This window comes from Mastomys coucha, unplaced genomic scaffold (assembly GCF_008632895.1).
Source record: "Mastomys coucha isolate ucsf_1 unplaced genomic scaffold, UCSF_Mcou_1 pScaffold22, whole genome shotgun sequence".
Taxonomy (NCBI): domain Eukaryota; kingdom Metazoa; phylum Chordata; class Mammalia; order Rodentia; family Muridae; genus Mastomys; species Mastomys coucha.
In genome coordinates this window covers 223,796,047-223,809,570 of record NW_022196905.1, presented here as the reverse complement: position 1 = coordinate 223,809,570, position 13,524 = coordinate 223,796,047, and the positions used below count along the sequence as shown (strand labels likewise).

The 13,524-nt window shown below is 39.9% G+C and overlaps 1 protein-coding gene across 1 annotated transcript in view; it reads left to right on the top strand.

Annotated features, from left to right (window-relative positions):
* The window catches only part of CUNH16orf87 (chromosome unknown C16orf87 homolog), a 26,649-nt gene that overhangs the window by 8,031 nt on the left and 5,094 nt on the right, over positions 1-13,524 (top strand). Inside the window, exon 3 of the mRNA XM_031340649.1 lies at positions 11,850-12,032. Coding sequence (XP_031196509.1) covers positions 11,850-12,032 — 183 coding nt within the window. The remainder of the gene's footprint in view (positions 1-11,849; positions 12,033-13,524) is intronic.

Below are 13,524 nucleotides of genomic sequence, written 5' to 3'. Positions count from 1 at the left end.
AATTTTTTTTTTTTTTTTAAATAGTGTCTAGAAAAATGTAACTCAGTTCAGTATGATCGGAATTTTTATTGTTAGTCACAGTTTCCTGCTGTGAATATTGTGAATATTTGGAATATTTAGAAAAGTTTTGCTTAGGCTTGTTTCTTTCCTGTTAATGTAGACAACTTGGATTTATTCAATAGCCATATTTATTAAAAGATAAAACTAGAACAGTGAATTCAAAGTAAGAGTAAGTTGGCCTGGTGGTGCATGCCTTTAATCCTAGCATTCAGGGAGGCAAAGGTAGGCAGATGTCTGTGAGTTTCAGGTCAGCCAAAGCTACATAGCAGACCCTGTCCCAAAAATTAATAAGTAAGAGTAAGTTGTATAAGCATTGACTCTCCTAATGAAGACATACTGATTGCTGTCATGGAATTTACAGTCTCATGAGTATGAGGTAGACAGTGAACAGATAAATGGAAAATAGACACCTTATGGTAAATGCTTTTTAGAAAATTGAAATGAGGTGCATCCTATCATGTGATTGAGGCCACCTTTGTTTGTACTCCCTTCTGAGGAAACAATGCTTAAGCTGAGCCTGAGTAGGTGGAAGGGGTAGCTGTGATAGCAAGGGGAACTTTCTTGGAAGATAAGAAATAAATAATAGAGTTAACCAGGGAGATGGCTCAGTGGGTAAAGATGATGGATATGAATAAGCCTGAAGACATGAACTCAGTCCGCAGAACCATCGAAAGTGGAAGGAGAGAACTCATCCATACATAGGTTGTCCTCTGGCCTCCAGGGTGGATTGTAAACTGGAGGCCAACTTGGGTTATCTAAGACTCTATTTTTAAAAAGAAAGAGGTAGATGGTCTTCTTGGGAATGAACCCGAGGATGCCCTCTGGTCTCCTTTTGTGCACATATATTTATTCACACGCATACACGTAAACACAAATGTGCACAAATGCACACATGAGATTTTTAAAAAAGCAGAAAGAGTTATCTTGGTAATCCGTAGTGTATAGGGAATTTTAAGAGGTACACTTGAAAAATGTAATTGATGCATAATAATACTTGTAAATATTTGTGAGGTATAGCACAAGAATTTAAATCATATATGTAATGTGTATGGCCAGGGCTATTAGCATTTGCATTTTCTCAAACACATTTCTGGTATGGGAGCTTTCAGATTCTTTCAGTTATTGGAAATCTGTTGTTATTATAGACTGTAGTTACCAAACTAGCTATTGAATGCTAAAATTAATGCTCTCTGTCAAATTTTATCTTGGTACATGTTACTTAACCTATTTTTATTCCTTTCCTTTGTGTCTTCCCATAACCATTATTCTAGAAACACAAGTGACAACATTGTTCTGTCCTTTGTTTATTTCACTTAATGTGGTGTTCTTTGTGATGATTAATCTTTATTGTCAATTTTATTGGACTTAAAATCACCTAGGAAACATGTCTCTGGGCGTGTCTGAGCAGTTTTCCAGAGAGATTTAGCTGAGGAGAAAAGATCCACCCTGAATGTGGGCAGCTGGGGTCCTGGACTACAGGGAAGGCAGGGAGCTGACAACCCGCCTGCTCTCTCTGCTTCCGTAGTGCAGGTGCTCATGCTGCTATGCTACAAGAAAAGCAGCTACTCATCCTCTGTCCTCTCACATTGCTGCAGAGCTTAGTTTTAGTAGCTGAATAATATTCATGCATGCTGGGGTGTGACTGTGTGTCTGTATCTGTTTCTTAATCTCTGTCTGTCTGTCTGTCTGTCTGTCTGTCTGTGTGTATATGTTTTTTTGTTTTTGGAGACAGGGTTTCTCTGTGTAGCCCTGGCTGTCCTGGAACTCACTCTGTAGACCAGGCTGGCCTTAAACTCAGAAATCTGCCTGCCTCTGCCTCCCAAGTGCTGGGCTTAAAGGCATGCGTCACCACCGCCCAGCCCAGACACTTCCTTTGTGTTCATTTTGCTGAGGAGAGCCCTGCTTTGTTGAGTACTTAGTACTGGAGTCATTACATTGTATCTGATGCTACTAGTTTGCTAAAATCTATGTACTGTTTTCAATTTTAGTTATACTATGTTTTTATGAACATATCAAATTATGTATGCTGAAAACAAAGACATAACTCTTTTATCTAAAAAGCAAAGACATTTTATTCTGATGTCAAGTGTGAGATGGCCAGGGACACAGATTTAGGTTGTCCACGTTCCGTGTTTCAAAATGGTAACAGCCTGATGAAATTTAAAAAGTAACAGAACAAAAACAATGTTACAAATTAAGGCACTTCAAATACATTAGTGGAAAGGACCATAGCTGGGTTAGAGTGAAGTAAAGCTCTGCGGTAGATCCCTGATGCTATTTGATGACACTCTGAGACTTCTGCTTAGTGGGAACTAACAGCTGTTAATGAGGTCCAAAAGAGCTTGCTGTTAGCCAGAATGATAAAAGGATAGCTCATGATAAATCCTAATTAGACTGTGGACCTGCAGCCTTCCCCTCTCTCCACAGTCAGTGAAGTTCTAGTCAGTTAATCTTGCCTTGTTCACTGGAAAGCATGGAGTTTTTTCAGGATCTTTTGTACTTTATAATAGTACTATACCAAGCCTTTTTATAGTATACTACCTAACCTAATATCTGGAGTTTTTTTTTGAATAGGCATGTAATTGTTTATAAGCACAAGGGATTATGCGAATTTTCAAGGCAACATATTGTAATTGCAAATGTTAACAACCATATGTCATGAGTAGGAGATTGGTTAGAATAGAATACATCATTTAGAGAATATTATGTACTAGTTAGAATGATGATAACTTTTATGTACTGACCATGGAAAACTTTTTAAAGCACTGTTATGTTGTGGCACACACCTTTGATCTCAGCCCTCAGAACTGGGGAGTAAAAATATATATAAATGATCTGTTATAAAGTGAGGAATTTTTAAAAGTTTAAAATTTTAGTGAAAAGAAGAGAGGTAAATGCTATAAATAAAGAAAGGTGTTTTAAGAAACGATTGGGGCCAGTGAGAAAGAAAGGCTCAGTGTGTTAGGTAAAGGCATTTGTTGGCAAGCCCACCGTTCTGAGTTTGATCCCCAGACCCACATGGTGGAAGGAAAGAACCAGCTTGTACAACTTGTTTTCTGCCCTGCACCATAGCACATTTGTGCATACATATGCACACAAAAATCACATAATAAATATAGTAGTAAAGAAACAATGTTTTGTTCAGGAACCTAGAACCTTAGGCAATTATTCTTTGACTTATTTCCAAATGAGATATGTTTTGCAGGGTTTTTTTTTTGTTTGTTTGTTTTTTGTTTTTTGTTTTTGTATACAATAGATAAGTAGATAAGTATTGAAAAAAAAAATAAGAGAGATGGATTAGCAGTTAAGAGCACTGGCTACTCTTCCAGAGGACCTGGATTCATTTCTTAGCATCCATAAGAGGCTCACATACACCTGTAACTCTGGTTCCAAGGGCTTCGACACCATATTTCTGGCCTCTGGGGCACTGTATGCATGTGGTGCATAGAAACATATGAAGGCAAAACACTTGTACACATAAAATAATAATTAAAAATGTTATTAACTGAGGATTTCATTTCTAAGTTGAATGGTTGACCGAGAGTTTTAAAAGTGTAGTTGCGGGCTGGTGAGATGGCTCAGCGGGTAAGAGCACTGACTGCTCTTTCAAAGGTCCTAAGTTCAAGTCTCAGCAACCACATGGTGGCTCACAACCACCCGTAATGAGATCTAATGCCCTCTTCTGGTATGTCTGAAGACAGCTACAATGTACTTATTTACGATAATAAATAAGTCTTTGGGCTGGAGGAAGCAGGGACTGAGTGAGCAGGTCCTAAATTCAATTCCCAACAACCACAAGAAGGCTCACAGCTGCAGTGTACTCATATACATTAACTAACTAACTAACTAACTAACTAACTAACTAACTAACTAACTAACTAAATAGTTGCAGGGGTAGGTGAAAGAATGCCTGTCTTGCATACACAAACCTTGGACTTAATGCTTGTCACTGCTGTTTTAAAATTTTGTTTCTACTCTTTTGTGGGTTTGTATGTGTGCTGGCTGGCACCCATGTGCTGCATTGAGCATGCTTTCTTTCCACCGTGGGTGCAGGGAATAAAACTCAGAATGCCAGGCTTGTGCAGCAAACATCTTTACCACAGAGCTATCTCCCCCACACCCCCAAAATAGCTTTTCAATCAAGCTTGAAATTGAGGATATTGCTATGTACCCTCTGCTGGCCTAGAACAGGATGGTCCCAGCTTTCCGAGTGCTAACACTTATAGTCCTTTACCTACATCGAGTGCTTAAGATAGTTCTTTAAAAGAGGAATTAAAGAAAGCTCTGTGTTTCTTAAAAATTGTGAGTCTGTACCAAACCTACATTTACTTACTTGTGTGTGGGGAACATGCTGTGGCATGTGTGTTGGAGGCGGGGCAAGACAACATGCCAAAATTGGGTCTTTCCTTTTACCATGTGGGTTCCAGGGATCAAAGTACTGTTCCCTACTGAGCCATCTCACCCTTCCTGGAGGCGTTATGAATCAGCTATTTAGCCAGTTACCAGTACTAAGGGAAGTATTAATTAACTCAGTTTGTTCTATATTTTCCAGATGTAGATTCTCACTAGAGGTATCGCTTTACAGTTAATTACTGGCTGGATCATTTTTTCCTATCTAGAATTTTAACTATGAAACTTGTAGAAGAAAATATAAACAAATTCTATATCAGATTTAGTCCATAAGACTTCCTTTAAAGGTGAGAAAAAAAATTCAAGACAATTAAAATGGGAATTCATTAACATTTTACGTGTTTACTTGTTTACTTTCAATGGGTAGATGTTTCAGTCAAATGACCACCTTATTTTTTATTGAGAGGAGGATTAAATATGTAAACCACAGCTTTTCATATTACTCATAACAAGCAAAGGCAAAGAAAAAATGTTAAAATGATGAATTCACTAGGGGGGCAGGGAGAGAGACCTAGCACTCAGGAGAAGAAGCCTGGTAGATTTGGACTTGTAGGCTGGCCTGGGCTGCTACACAGACTCTGTTTCATCCATGGCCTCTAAGAACAGTGTCAGAGGTTCCTTTTTTGTAGGTTCTTAGTCTTATTAATTTTAAATAATTTAAAAGCAGACCCAGAAGCAAGTTCCAAGACTATTGTATTAGTGTTTGGGAGGAAAAGTATGGCAGGCAGGGGAAGGAGACGCAGCTGTGCTTTTTGGGCCAAGAAAGTGATCAGGTTCCAGAGTGGAGTGGCAGGCAGCGGCCCAGAGGACAAGTCAGGGATGGAGAGAGTGAGTGAGCGAGCATGTTCAGAATGCCAGCACAACATGGTTAGGACATTGGTTGACATGGGGAAGAGAGACATAAAGGGTAGTGGAAAGGTTACACTTTTTGAGTTGGAACTCAGAAAATTGAGCAGGCTGGAGGTGAAGATGTGTTAAGTGACTCCTTGGAGAGAGGGCCTGAATACATGATCTCATTAAGAGCATAACTAGTCTTCCTATTTCCTTAGCATGTTTTTTAGGTGAGTCAAACTTCTTGAGGAGGGATATGGGCTTTTTGTTTTGTTTTGTTTTGTTTTTCGGTTTTTCAAGACAGGGTTTTTCTGAGCTCCTGACTATCCTGGAGCTCACTCTATAGACCAGGCTGGCCTCGAACTCAGAGATCCACCTGCCTCTGCCTCCCAAGTGCTGGTATTAAAGGTGTGCGCCACCACTGCCCGGTGGCGAGGGATATGTTCTTTTGGCTAGGTGATTGACAGGCCCAGCTAAAGTAACCTTTTATTTATTTATTTATTTTTTAAAAGACATGGTCTTACAATGTAACCCTGATTGGACCAGAGTCATTTTGTAGACTAGACTGACTCAAAGTCAAAGAGATCCACCTACTTCTGCCTCCAAGTGCTAGGATCAAAGGAATTTACCTCTGTGCCAAGAGGGAACAAGCAATAAATAGTATGTAATGTTTAGGGCAGTAATGTGCAGCAGCCTGCCAAACTCCACTGTTGAACCTGCTTGTTTTCTTGGACCTTACTATGTCTTTTCTTCTCGCCCATCTCCTTCCTCCTCCTGCCCTGTGTTTTTCCTCTCAAACTATAATAAAAATTGTCCTCAAACTTGCTTTTTTTTCTTTTTCTTTTTATGTATATGGGTTTATCTTCCTTATGCCTGGTGCCCTCCAAGGCCAGAAGAAGCCATCAGATACCTTGGGACTGGAGATACACACACACACACACACACACACACACACACACACACACACACACACACACACAGAGTACTGAGCGGCCATGTAGGTGCTGGGAATTGAACATAGGTCCTCTAAAAGATTACCCAGTGAGTGCTGATCTATCTCTTTAACCTCCAGATTGATTTTTAGGTCTTTTGCACAGTTTGTGTTGGAATTTCTTTTTGACATGCTCTCAAGATAATTGTATATTCATTCTCTCTGTCTCCCTGCTCTGTTTCTCTGTCTTCCCCCAGTGTGTGTGTTTCTCAGAAGTTGTTTCATACCTAGAAAGTTCTTTAAAAAAAAAACCTCAAACCACATGGCATTGTATTTTCTGTCATCCACTGTGGCAGTCACACTAATATTACTCTTCACTTTTCCTTAATGGAAGCTCACCTAGCTTACATACAAATCTTCCATTAGTATGGAATTGACTTCTACTAGTTGAGGCAGTTTTTACTTAACTTTTAAAAATTAATTATTTTCTAAAGACAGGGTAGAATGTATCCTGAGTTCAACTCAAGATCACTTTATAACCAAAGATGACCTCCACCTCCTCCATCTCTCAAGCATCTGGGGTGATAGGTGGGGCTGGGGTTTTCCTGGGTCCTCCTGCATTCCAGGCAAATACTCTGTCAACCGAGCTGCCCTCAGGACAGGTTCCTCTTTTTCTTGTCCTGTTTGTTATTCCTGGATACTTATTGGATATCTGCCAGTATTGTAGACTCTCTGTTGGTAATGTAGAGACTAGAGCACAGGGTAAAGGACTGGGTTCCTTCTCACAGCAGAGAGAGGACCGTTACACTTGTCATAGGTAGCCTTTGCATCTGTGTGCACCCATAAACGTTCCCAGCAGGAAGAAAATGGGAGGGGAATACAGAGACATACAGCCATGCTTAAAGAAGAGCCTTTCTGGAAACCTTAGCAGTTCCACTACATGTATTATTAGTCAGAGCTAGTTTTCCCGATCACTTTCCTTACAAGAGAATCTTGAGAGAGTGTAGTAACTTGTTAACATTCTCTCGAGGCATGTGTGGTACTCTTAATCCCTGCACTGGAGAGGCAGAGGCAGGTGGATTTCTTTGAGTTCCAGGACAGCCTAGTCTACATAGTTCCAGGATAGCTAGGGCTACATAATAACCTTATCTTCAAACAAACAAATACAAACCCAAATAATATCCACCCCCCACACCAAAAAACCAATAACTGTTCTAGGTAGGTGTGCTGCCGATTCTTTGGTGTTTTCTTCCTTTTCTGGCACTGTATTAGTTACTTCTCTTGTTGCTGTAACTATATTTGACAAGAAGCGTTAAGAGAGAAGGATTTGTGGCTTACTTTAAGGAATACAGTTCATCAGTTCAAGGAAGGTATGGTGAGTAGGAGTGTGAGGTCAAGAAACAGTAGATGGGAAATGGAGCCAGGCTGTGAGGCTTTAAAGCATGCCCGCAATAATCCCTAAATGAGACACAATCCAGAAGAGCATTTAGAACCCAATATTCAAACACATGAACTTACAGGAAGCATTCACATTCAAAATAACATTTTTCCCCTGGTACCTACATGCTCATGGCTGTGTCATTATGGAGAATGCATCTGTCCTAACTTCAGAATCTTCATAGTGTTTAACAATCTCAGCACTGGTCAAACGCCAAATTGTCTGTTAAAGAGAGTCTTGATTGAACCCCTGTGAAATTAAAAGCAACAACACCACCCTTGAGCATCCAACCCTCTGCCTGGCCTTAATGACTTTCTGGAACAAACACTTCCTTTTTGGCATTTTTCGTTCCTGCAAAACTAGTACCATGTGGCAATGCCAAGTCGCACTGCCAGTTTAAGGTGTAGCCAGGTTCCCTTCACCTAGAGTTGTATCCACCTCTGTGCCTTTGAAATTGAAGTATTTCCTTGGGCAAATCACTTCAGCAGCATCCCCTGTGCAGTCTTTACCCATTCAGGTGTCTGGGTTTTTTACAAGATGGGGCTTCCAGGAGGTGAGGGCTTGCCCTCTGCTTCCTTTCCTGATCCATGGCAGAGTATGAGGTCTCTTTCTAGTGATACTAATCTCTGTAGCAATTAAGGATGCTTTGCCTGCACAATCTACAACTCTAAGTTCACATTTTTTCCTCACAAACCTGCACATTTTTACATCTTTCTGTTTCATTTGTTCTGTCTCCTGTAGACTAGACACTTCCACAGCCTGAATGTTACCCTGCTTGACATTTCCTTGAGAAACAAATTAATTAATTACTCTTGGATTCAGTCTTGCTCAGCATCTCAATATAGGAATAGGATGTAGCCAGATTCTTTGCTACAATTTAACAAACATGGCTTGTAACCAGTTCCCTCCCAGGAAAGAGTCCTTGCTCCCCTCTGAAAACTCATGAGCTGAGCTGTCATTTTGGTCTTCCAAACTGTCACCAGAATGGCCCTTAGTCTCTGTTTAACTAGGGCTTAGGTCTACAGCTCCACAGCATGCCTAAGAACCACATGGCTACGTTTACCCACAGTTCGTCTGTGTGTGCATATGTGTGGTTATGTGCCTGTGCGTGCACGAGCATGTGTGTGTGTGGGGGGGGGGAGAGAAACCGTGCACGCATGTGCACGTATCAATCATTTGGTACATACTCAATCATTTGATAATTATTTTTAGAAATTATAACACACAGGAGCTGGACTATTTTATATTTCTACTAGTAATGTCTAAAAGCTCCCAAGTTTTTCAGGTTCCCACCAATACTTTTCTGTTTTGTTTTTATTTTATGTAATATCATATTTGTGGTATCTTTGTATATTTTTGATTTGGGGTTTTCTTTTTTTCTCTTAAAAATATTTTATTTTTTATTTTTTTATTTTTTGTTTTTTGTTTTTGTTTTTTTGTTTTTTCTAGACAGTTTTTCTTTGTGTACCCTGGCTCTCCTGGAACTCACTCTGTAGACCGGGCTGGCTTTGGTCTACCTAGAAATCCACCTGCCTCTGCCTCTCAAGTACTAGGATTAAAGGCATGTTCCATCACTGCCCAGCTTAAAAAGATTTTAAATATTCATGTCTATGTGTGTATCACTATGTGGGTATTTGCACGTATGTACAAATGCTCCCAGAAGCCAGAGGTCAGTCTCAGTTATCATCTCTCAGGAGCTTGTTCTAGTTCTTTGGGAACTATGTCAGTGCAGGCAGATTTGTAAAAAGGAGCTTGTGTGACTAATCCTTCAGAGGAGCTCAGTCCAAAGGGGAGCTTAGCGTTGAGATAGCCATCATCAGGGGGTTATAGGAAGTACTGCATCACAGGACTGAGCCTGCCCTGGTGTGACCTAGATGGCAAAGGACATGGAAACAGGCAGTAGACAGGAACATAAACTTACACCCTGTACTGGCTGATTTTGTGTGTCAACTTGACACAGGCTGGAGTTATCACAGAGAAGGGAGCTTCAGTTGGGGAAGTGCCTCCATAAGATTAAGCTGTGGAACATTTTCTCAATTAGTGATCAAGGGGGTAGGGCCCCTTGTGGCTGGTGCCATTCCTGGGCTGGAAGTCTTGGGTTCTATAAGAGAGCAGGCTGAACAAGCCAGGGGAAGCAAGCCAGTAAGGAACATCCCTCCATGGCCTCTGCATCAGCTCCTGCTTCCTGACCTGCTTGAGTTCCAGTCCTGACTTCCTCTAGTGATCAACAGCAATGTGGAAGTAAGCTAAATAAACCCTTTCCTTCCCAACTTGCTTCTTGGTCATGATGTTTGTGCAGGAATAGAAACCCTGACTAAGACACACCCCATTCCTGGTCTTAACTGCTCTGTCACAAAAGGTACTTCTCAGTTCTTTGTCCTAAGAGACAGACTGGGATGTGTGTGACTTCAGTGGGGCAGGGAGGTCAAGAACAAGACATAATATTTATAAGCACTGTGTGAACCTGTGTCTCTGTCCTTTGCCTGCCTGAAGCACCCACTGATTGGTTAAAATAAGAAGCTTATGGCTTATTAGCAAAGACAGGAAGTAGAAGGTAGGAGTTCTAGGAAGAGATAGGAACTCTGGGACAGAGTCAGGCGCAGATTTGCCACCCAGATGCAGAGAATGTTGGATGTATGAAACTGAGGAGAGGTCACCAGTCATGTGGCAGAACTTAGTTTAGTGTAAACAGGATACTTGAGTTACAAGCCTAAGATAAAGCCAGAAGCATTGAAACAAATAAGTCTCCTCTCTGTGTCCTTATTGAGGAGCTGGGGAGGACATAGAAAAGCACCAAATGGTTACATACAGTGACTGATGTAACTGTATATGTGGCTAAGTAGTTTGAGCTTTTAATGATATACTGGAGGTTTTAGAATATTTAATGTTTTAGTTTGTTACAGTTGTATTCTTACTGATATTCAGATTGTCTTATTATGGTCATTAGAATCCTCTTCAAATTAGATCCTACATCTTTCAATAAGTCCTCAATTATATTTGGTGACTTTTTGCAGTCTGAAATAATTGAATATTCTTGTTATTCTTGTGTAATCCAGTATCTTGAGTCTTAAATATACTGTTCTACAATGGCATGTAGAAGAAATTAATACTGATTTATGTCATCCCCCCTTTCTTTGGAACAGGGTCTCTTTATGTAGTTCTAGCTATTCTGAAACTCTGTGTAGACTAGAGTGGCCCCAAACTCATAGAGATCCACCTGCCTCTCCTTCCTGAGGGCACTGTGCAATCCCCTAACACCTTTTAAAGATTGTCTCACTATATAGCTCAAACTGGTCCTGAAGTCTCCATCTTTCCCATTACCATTGTAGCTTTAGGTATTTGGGAAGCTAGTTTTCTCTTTTGGTTTTGGTTTTTTGAGACAGGGTTTCTCTGTGTAGCCCTGGCTGTCCTGGAACTCACTCTGTAAAACAGGCTGGCCTCAAACTCAGAAATCCGCCTGCCTCTGCCTCCCAATTAAAGGCGTGTGCCACCACTGACCAGCAGTTTTCTGGTTTTTGAAGTTAGATGTATAATGAAGTAAAAAAAAATTATTTTATTTTACCATTTTGCTTTGTTTAGCATAGGGGGAGTGGCTTCTTACAGTAATGAAATCACTATATTAATAAAGTTCCTGGATTGTTTACTCCATTTATGGAACAAAATTCTGTTATGTCAATGATTACCTTCTTTGTGGGTTAGGTGAAAAATCCTTATTTTCTGTTTTAAGAATATGTTGTATGAGTGCTCTGTGGTTGGTTTTTATTGTAACCTTTGTTATGCCTCAGGCCAGTTTTGCTTCTACTATTTGACATACTTAGTTCAGTTTGTAATTTAGGTCAGGGGTAGGAAGCAGTGGATCCACCCCAACCCTTTCCATGTGCTTCACTGGGTTAAACTTGGAAGCTTGATGGAAAAGGCAGAAAGGTTGTTGTGGAGCAGCTGGAGTTACAGGGCTGGAGTAAAGCTGCCAAGGGGAGACATTTGTTTTCTCTAAGACTTCCCTAACTTAGGAGGTCTGAATTCTGTTGTTTGATTGTTCTATGTGAGCATGGGGGAACTGTGGCCAGAGTTTTCAGAGATACAGAATATGCCAGGAGTGAAAAGGAAGGAAAGTCCTGAGAACTTGGCAAGTAGTTGTTGCAAAGCCCTGAAATTAATCACTTTTATTCATCCATACAGAAAACAAGCACGAGGCCAAGAGAAGGCGGACAGAGAGAGTTAGGCGAGAGAAGATAAATTGTACAGTAAATAAAGATTTCGAAAACAGGAAGAGATCTCGAAGTAACAGCCATTCAGATCACATCCGCCGAGGAAGAGGGAGACCTAAAAGTTCATCTGCCAAAAAACACGAGGAAGAGAGAGGTATGGTTAGTCCCAGTGCCCTTTTTCAAATATCAAACTGATAAAAGGTAATATTAGATAATAGTAGTGAGTATAATGGAAGCTTTGAGCTGTTGAACTTAAAAACAGTCATATTTTGGTTTAAAAATATTTTCTTGGGCTGGAGAGATGGCTTTGAAGCCAGTAGTTAACGGGAGCTGGGGAGCTACTCTTGGTATTTACTTAGAGCCCTCAGCCAACACAACTTCATTTTCAATTAAATGTATTTATAACTGTTGCTAGTTATAGTTTGCACCTCTTTAAATACTTAATTTTAGGTATACAAATATTTAGTATCGAAATACAAATGTTATTTGAGACACAGAATTACTCTTGGTTCTAAAGACAACTCTGGCATATAGTTGTCTTTATCTTTTACCTAAATGAAAAGTGTCTTGATACTGTGTAATAAAAAAAAGTTTGTATCAGAATGAACTGTTGTATAAAGGCCTCACTTAGGTGATTTTGAACTCTTTGAGTAATCTTACTTTTTTTCTTTCTCTTATACTTTTCTAGCTGCTTTGAGTCATTTACTTAATTTAAATACACTTATTTAACAATGAGATCATCAGGAAGCCTTATTTAAAAGACTATTTTGGAACAGAAACTGGGCAAGAAAAGTCCACAAAGAAGAAACAAAAACCTCTACTTAGTCAGAAAATGGAACATTGTTTTCAGTTGAAATAAAGGCAATATAGCTAAAAAAAAAATGGGGAAGGGATGGCTTTTGATTAGAGATTAAAGAAATAGATGCTGATGGTTGGGGAAGGAAAGACCATATTGTTGGGCATATATGCATTTTATGTTTGCAGCATTGGAATTTTATTCTTACTTGAAAAAGGAAGCATTTATTTGTCAGGAAGTATTTTTCAGATATTTTCTGGGTAAGAGTATTTTTTGCTTTGATCCCAGCACCCGGGAGACCGAGACAGGTAGACAGGCCTCTGTCTCCTAAGAAAACCATTGTCCCCAGTTCTTGGTTCAGGAGCTTGAACCTTATGCATGCTAGGCAGGTATTCCACAGAACTACATCCCAGAAGCCAAATTATTACTTTTTTTCTTTTGATACAAATTTCACGAAGTGTTATGGTATAATCGTATTTTTTTCCTACTTTTAAAAAGATGGCATCTTGGCATTTAACCAAGGTTCTCTAACCAAGTCCTCTCGCTCAAGATCTTCCTGTTAGCCTTTCAAGAGCTAGGATTATAGGCATATCCCATCATGTCTTATGTACATTGGGGCTTCAGTAAAGTTTGTCCACAAAGAGCCCAAAAGTAAATATTTTAGGCTTTGTGGTCCGTACAGTCAGTCTCTGTCTCAACTACGGAACTCTGGAAAGCCACTGAAAGCTCTCTGTGAGTACATAACACAGTTGTAGTAAGACTATAAACAGGAGGGTGAGACTTGTACCCATCTTGAGATAGTTTATTCTTTTCTAAATGTGACACAGCTAGGAATTTCCACACATTTTAC